This window comes from Gadus macrocephalus, chromosome 3 (genome assembly GCF_031168955.1).
Source record: "Gadus macrocephalus chromosome 3, ASM3116895v1".
NCBI lineage: Eukaryota > Metazoa > Chordata > Actinopteri > Gadiformes > Gadidae > Gadus > Gadus macrocephalus.
The window spans coordinates 20,890,709-20,898,208 of NC_082384.1; the positions used below are offsets into that span (position 1 = coordinate 20,890,709).

Genomic DNA, 7,500 nt, shown 5'->3' on the forward strand with positions numbered 1-7,500 from the left:
ACAGTGTTATAGCAATAATATTTATAATGCAATAGTAATGTCTATAATTTATTGTTAATAATGGTTAGAATGTCTTATAAATAACTCAATATTGTATTATAAAGGATATTTGGACTGTAAGATGAATAATATTTATAATTTATTGTTAATTAAATATAGCATGTTATATTAGTAATGTGTATAATTAATTAATTAAAATGTTTATAATGTTAGATTAATAATCTTTATAAATGTATCATTATTTATAATTTTATCGATGTAGTATTAATCGTTTTTATAATGTATTATGATCATTATAATGTAACATGAATAAAATTGATAATCTTTCATTCAGAATATTTACAGTGTATTATAAATATATATTTTATATCTTATTTTATTGTATTATTAATAATGTTTATAATGTCATATGAATAATGTTTATAACGTATTATGAATAGTATATGAATATGAAAGGAAAATACTTAATGCATAATTATGCATGATGTAATATTAATAATGCTCATGACACATTCTGAATATTATACGTTATGTGATATTAGTAATACTCATAATACATTATGAATATTATACATGATGTAATAATAATAAACACAACACATTCTGAATATTATACATGATGTAATATTACTAATACTCATAACATATTCTGAATATTACACATTATTTTATATAAATAACACTCATAATGAATTATGAATATTATCCACAATGTAATATTAATAATACTCATGAAACATTATGACCTTCAGCACTCACTGGATCGGCTGGCGGCCGAGTGTGAATCGGCTGGGATGAGGATCAGCACCGCTAAATCTGAGGCCATGACTCTTAGCAGGAAACCGGTGGATTGCTTACTCCGGGTAGGAAATGAGTCCTTAGCCCAAGTGAAGGAGTTCAAGTACCTCGGGGTCTTGTTCGCGAGTGAGGGTACTATGGAGCGTGAGATTGGCCGGAGAATCGGAGCAGCGGGGGCGGTATTGCGTTCGCTTTACCGCACCGTTGTAACGAAAAGAGAGCTGAGCCGCAAGGCAAAGCTCTCGATCTACCGGTCGATCTTCGTTCCTATCCTCACCTATGGTCATGAGGGCTGGGTGATGACCGAAAGGACGAGATCGCGGGTACAAGCGGCCGAGATGAGTTTTCTCAGAAGGGTGGCTGGCGTCTCCCTTAGGGATAGGGTGAGAAGCTCAGCCATCCGTGAGGAACTCGGATTAGAGCCGCTGCTCCTTTACTTAGAAAGGAGTCAGCTGAGGTGGTTCGGGCATCTGGTAAGGATGCCCACTGGGCGCCTTCCTTGGGAGGTGTTTCAGGCACGTCCAGTGGGGAGGAGACCTCGGGGAAGACCCAGGACTAGGTGGAGAGATTATATCTCAACACTGGCCTGGGAATGCCTCGGGATCCCCCCGTCAGAGCTGGTCAATGTGGCCCGGGAAAGGGAAGTCTGGGGCCCCCTGCTTGGGCTGCTCCCCCCGCGACCCGACCCCGGATAAGCGGATGACGATGAGGATGAGGATGAGGATGAAACATTATGAATATTATACATGACGTAATATTAATGTTATTTCTTCTACCTGATGGTGACACTGAGGTTCCCTTTCAGGCTGACCGACACGGCCGCCGGCTGCCCTATTCTGATTGGCCCCTTAATGTAGCGAATCAGAACGTTGGAATCCAAGTGAAGCTCCTCCCCTTCCTGTCCACCCAGACAAGCCTCCTCCTCTCTGGTTGTGTTCCTGACGAGACGTCTGCCCTCCGGTCTGAGGAACACCGACCTGAAGAAGAAGAGCTGCCGCTGGGAAACCCTGTCCTCCCTACACCTGGAGAGAGAAGGAGGGAGGAGGGGGGAGGGAGGGAGAGGGGAGAGAGAGGAGGAGAGGGGGATGGAGAGAGAGAGGGGGGAGAGAGGGGAGAGAGAAATGGGGACAGAGAGGGAGGTTGGTGGATGGGTGGATGAATAGGTAACGTTGCGTGGAATCAATTGTTTCGATGATGGATGAAGAGTGACTAAGTCATGAATTCCAAGGTTTTTCTAACTTTCGCCTCTTTCACTAAATAAAATATCGTTTTGGTTAGATGCTCGTTGTATGAAATAATATACAATTGATCCCAGTTGTTCCTGCTGTGCATGATGTCACCCTTCCTAAAGCGTCTGAACGAGTGAGGCAGAAGGCGTGGCTCCTGCGGGCTCCTGTACCTGCCAGGGGAGGCCTTCTGGTCGGGCCCCGAGGAGGAGTAGTAGAGCTGGACCCGGTCTCCTGGGGCCACCGGGGGTTTGGGGGCCTCTAGGGGCCCGGGAACACGGTGTCTGGACCAGAACAGAAATAAGTAGAACTAGTATCCGAGTACGGGTTCCCATGCTGATACTGCTCAGAGATAATATCGGCTCACTGCAACACATGAAATCGACAGCAACCAACAAGAAGGCAGATTGCATCAATTACATTTACATTTAGGGTATTTAGAAGACACTTTCGAAAGCGATGTACAATAAGTACATTTGTGAGAAGAAAGAGAAAATATAAATATATCGCCGTCGGTACATTAAGGATATTCATAGAACAAGGCCCAAGCACTTGAAATTGCTCGGTTGACCCATTCCCCGTACACAACAAAGATATCTAGGATAAGATGCTACACGATTCTAGGTGCTGCTTTTAAGTGCCAGGACGTACCTCATCCAATAAGCGTAAGAGGGATGTTTTTAGGAGAGTAAGGGTGGAGGGGTGGAGGGAGGTAAGGAGGGAGGCTAAGCAGAGTCCAGGTGAACTCCCCACCGTCTCAACTGAGCCATTGAGACGGTGGGGAGCCACTCTGCGGGCCGGACGTCGGCAGGGAGCTCGTTCCACCACTGCGGTGCACTGCGGACTTTGTTGTTGTAGACTTTTGGCTGCTCTTAGCGATGGTGGTGCCAGGTGTCCAGCTGAGGTAGAGCGCTCCAAATGGGGTGTGTGGCCTGACTAATCTAGTTCCACGTCGACGCAACGCGATGACCACGCAGACGATTCGACGCAGTCGTGGACCTGTTTTGGTTCTGCGTCGGGTTTTAGTGAGCGGACCAATCACAGCCCTTGCTTCTGCGTCGACTCGACGTAAGGTTACAATATTTGGGAGGCGCATGTCAGGCCCTTGCGTTGGACGCAAGGAGGGTCCAGAAGGAAGTAATGGGTCCGTAAACCCCTTGCGTAGTTGCGACTGCGAACCATAACCATGGAGCATTAGAGCTTGAACATAGGTGGGGGCATCTCCGTGGACCGCCTTGTAGGCCAGTACCATCATCTTGAATCTGATGCGAGCGACTACAGGGAGACAGTGGAGGTCACATGGGAAGTGGCGGGTCACATGGGAGGATTGTCGTAGGTCTAACACACGAGGCGTGCAGCACATAACAACCAACACTTAACAAGGACAACAACAACAGCGTACCCGTAGCGATGGCGCTGAGCTCGCTGGCGGTGGTGGGCGTGTCTCTGGCGTTTGTGCACGCCAAGATATGGTTGGTCAATGTGTTGGGATGCAAACCAATCGCTGGGCAGGGCGAGAGTGACTGTGCACACACCAAGAGGAGGCTGAGAGGGGGACCAGGGAGGAGTTCACCAGCGATTAGTTATAGTTCCCTAGTGATCAGTAGTACTTGACTAGTTATTAGTAGTAGCTTACTAGTGATTAGAAGTACTACACTTGTTATTAGTGGTAGTTTACTAGTGATTAGAAGTACTACACTGGTGATGAATTGTTCTCTGATGTCAATAGGCAGACAATTCACCTTTACAAGACCGGACAAAACGCTATATAAGTTATATTTAGTTTATTAAAAACCTTAAATGAGAGAGTTGAAGCTTATGAGTCAGCCATCTCACCGACCCCAATCAGACCCCCTTCATCACATGGAGCAGTTTATTGTTCTTTGTATCTTATAGATCCTAAAAACATAAATCACAGACACGAATGTACACACGCACGCCAACACGCACACAGACACACACACGCCATACGTGCGCACGCACACACATACCCATGCACACACACGCATGCACACACATAGACATAGGCCCGCCATACACAACAAGCTACGCACGCAAGCATGCATGCATGCAGGAACACACACACACACACACACACACGCACGCACACGCACACGCACACGCACACGCACACGCACACACACACACACACACACACACACACAGACACACACACACACACACACACACACACACACACACACACACACACACACACACACACACACTCCCCTGGTGTGCGAGTGGTTCTACCTGTGTGAGGCAGGAGGCGCGGTGCTCCTGGGTCTCCCTGAAGGCGTGGAGGGTGAGGCAGGAGCCCGGGGCCCAGCCCACCCCCCTCACCTGGAACAGAACCCGCACCTTGTAGGACCCCGCCCCTCCATGCCCCCTGGCCCTAGCTCCACTCCCTCTGACAGCAGGGAGGCCCAGAGAGGAGGAGACAGGGGAGGGAGGCGCTCGGAAACCATCTGAGAGGGAGGAGAGGAGAGAGGGGAGAGGGGAGAGGGGGGAGGAGAGAGGGGAGAGGGGGGAGGAGAGAGGGGAGAGAGGAGAGGGGGGAGGAGAGAGGGGAGAGGGGGGAGGAGAGAGGGGAGAGGGGAGAGGGGAGAGAGGAGAGGAGGGAGAGGGAGAGGGGAGAGGAGAGAGGGGAGAGGGGGGGAGGAGAGAGGGAGAGAGGAGAGGGGGGAGGAGAGAGGGGAGAGGGGAGAGGGGAGAGGGGAGAGGGGAGAGGAGAGAGGAGAGGGGAGAGGGGAGAGGGGAGAGAGGGGGGAGAGAGGAGAGGAGAGAGGGGAGAGGGAGAGGGGAGAGGGGAGAGGGGAGAGGAGAGAGAGGGGAGAGGGGAGAGGGGAGAGGGGAGAGGGGAGAGGGGAGAGGGGAGAGAGGGGAGAGGGAGAGGGGAGAGAGGAGAGGGAGAGAGGGAGGGGAGAGGGGAGACGGGAGAGGGGAGAGAGGGGAGAGGGGAGAGAGGAGAGGGGAGAGAGAGGGGGAGGGGAGAGAGGAGAGAGGAGGAGAGGGAGAGGGAGAGGGAGAGGAGGGGAGAGTGAGACCGGAGAGGAGAGAGAGAGGGAGAGGAAGCTTTCGTTCTCTTTCTCTTTCTCTCTTCGCCCAGTCCGTCTCGCCCCGGAACCCCCATTCAGCATGTGTGTGTTGTTTTTGATTGGTGGAGAAGAGATTAACACCACCTGACATCTTAGAGTCTACTCCTCCATGAGGAGTTTTTCATCTGAGATTAAACCTAATCCTGATTTCCCAAATAATCCAGATTATTTTTACTGAACCAGGGCTGCTGTTGAATGAGCAAACCCATCTACGTCTATCAGGGAATCACTGGAACTTCTGGATTTAGAAACCGCTCCCGTCTCATTGCTGACCAAGATGGGCATCTCTTCTGTGATAGGTTCAGGGAATCCATCTTCCCTGTCAATCACAGGTGTGCGAAATGCAACACATCTCAATGGAGGAGAAACGTAGGGAGGGAAAGAGGGAGAGGGGGCGATGTTTACTTCCAAAAACTCTTTTGTGATCTCTAACTTTACAACTCTTGAATAGTACTGACACTCTTAAGGGTATGATGCCATTTTTCTTTGTAGTTTGCCCCGTCCACCTCCGGCTAAAAGTGCTTTTCCAGAGTGTCGTTTTCTATTGGCTGGGCACCCTGGTTCAAGTGAGAGCGAATCACTACGTTTGACCACGCCCCTCAAACCTGCTCCAATGGAAGACAATGGAGGATGACTTATCCTGCAACACACTACACACTGCCCTACCTCAGTGACCGAGTAAGGCCCGAAGGACGCCCTGAGCAGCGGTTTGGAGGTGTGCCCAGGCGAGGGCACCATCAGCAGGCTCTGGGAGTAAGAGAAGGGGCTGGAGTTGGAGAAGAGGGGGCCGAGCTCGGCCTGAGACAGGGCCAGGTAGCGCCAGGGGGGCGGGGCCACGGAGATCAAGGCGGGCAGGGAGAGAGGGGGCGGGGCCTGGGAGAGAGAGGGGTGCACTGGGAGAGAGAGAGAGAGAGAGAGAGAGAGAGAGAGAGAGAGAGAGAGAGAGAGAGACATTTGTTTTATTGAATCGCCGTTATATATAAAAAATATATTATAATATACATACATATACAGTATATATTATGTAAGGGATAATGTATAGAACGCCGGTGATTATTGGGAAAATGACCGGCGATAATGGCCGGCGACTTTCGATACATTATCGGGCTTATTACACAGCTACTTGCCAAAACGAAAAAGAAACTGTCATAGAGAAATGGTCTGGCAAAGACGTTGACGTCGCTTAGCAACCCAGTGCGCTGGGGTTGATAAGTTACCGGACTTCTTGCGGAGTGATTCGAAAGACGGCAAAAAATTCACTTTCCTTGACAGCGGTCAATTATACTTAGCAATGTTGAATTATCAAATAAATATCTAAATTATAAAAAAAAATCCGAAGAGCAATCATGGCCAACTCACCTGTCACCAGCATTCCAAACAGAAGCAACATGGTATTTCCGATGACCCACAATGCATTGGGGCTCTTCCCATCTCCCATTCCTTAAACCCTGCAGGGGAAGAATGATCAGACAGACAGACAGGTAAAGAGACAGGCGCACGCGCACACACACACACACACACACACACACACACACACACACACACACACACACACACACACACACACACACACACACACACACACACACACACACACACACCACACACACACACACACACACACACACACACACACAGACACAGACACAGACACAAACACACACACACACACACACACACACACACACACACACACACACACACACACACACACACACACACAAACACAGGTAGACAGGTAGTCACACACACACACACACACACACACACACACACACACACACACACACACACACACACACACACACACACACACACACACACACACACACACACACAATTTTTTGACCCACCTCAGTGGCTCTGAGCTCCCCCTGCGACCAGCGTATTCCAGATGTTCCTCACCAACATGACGTTCCTATGCTCTGTGTCTCTATCCCGGCCGGACTCAGGACTCATGGGAATAATCCTCTTCTCTATTTCTCTCAATAATTTATCCTTTTGCGTTTTTTTTCATTCTCGCTATTATCTTTCATTATCCCTCCTCTCTCTCTTTCGCTCCCTCCATACCGCCCTCCCCACTTCTCTCTCTCCCCCCTCCACCCTCTCTCTCCCTCCCCTTCTCTTTATCCTCTTCCCTCTCTCTCACCCTCCCTACTCTCTAATAGACTGTCATGTGAGGAATATTTTAATGGACAAGCTTCAAATAAGACAGAACTCTAGTGGGCATCTTAGTTACAACATCTCTCTCTCTCTCTCTCTCTCTCTCTCTCTCTCTCTCTCTCTCTCTCTCTCTCTCTCTCTCTCTCTCTCTCTCTCTCTCTCTCTCTCTCTCTCTCTCTCTCTCTCTCTCTGCCTCCCCTTCTCTCTCGATTATC

At 49.2% G+C, this 7,500-nt stretch overlaps 1 protein-coding gene across 1 annotated transcript in view; it reads right to left on the reverse strand.

Annotated features, from left to right (window-relative positions):
- tmem132a (transmembrane protein 132A) overlaps nucleotides 1–7,500 on the reverse strand; it is a 17,547-nt gene that overhangs the window by 6,286 nt on the left and 3,761 nt on the right. Inside the window, 8 exon segments of the mRNA XM_060046469.1 lie at nucleotides 1,575–1,820; nucleotides 2,198–2,308; nucleotides 3,427–3,569; nucleotides 4,278–4,421; nucleotides 4,424–4,492; nucleotides 5,789–6,015; nucleotides 6,482–6,570; nucleotides 6,976–7,500. The exon segment at nucleotides 6,976–7,500 is cut by the window's right edge and continues 1,168 nt beyond it. Coding sequence (XP_059902452.1) covers nucleotides 1,575–1,820; nucleotides 2,198–2,308; nucleotides 3,427–3,569; nucleotides 4,278–4,421; nucleotides 4,424–4,492; nucleotides 5,789–6,015; nucleotides 6,482–6,560 — 1,019 coding nt within the window. The 5' untranslated portion in view covers nucleotides 6,561–6,570; nucleotides 6,976–7,500.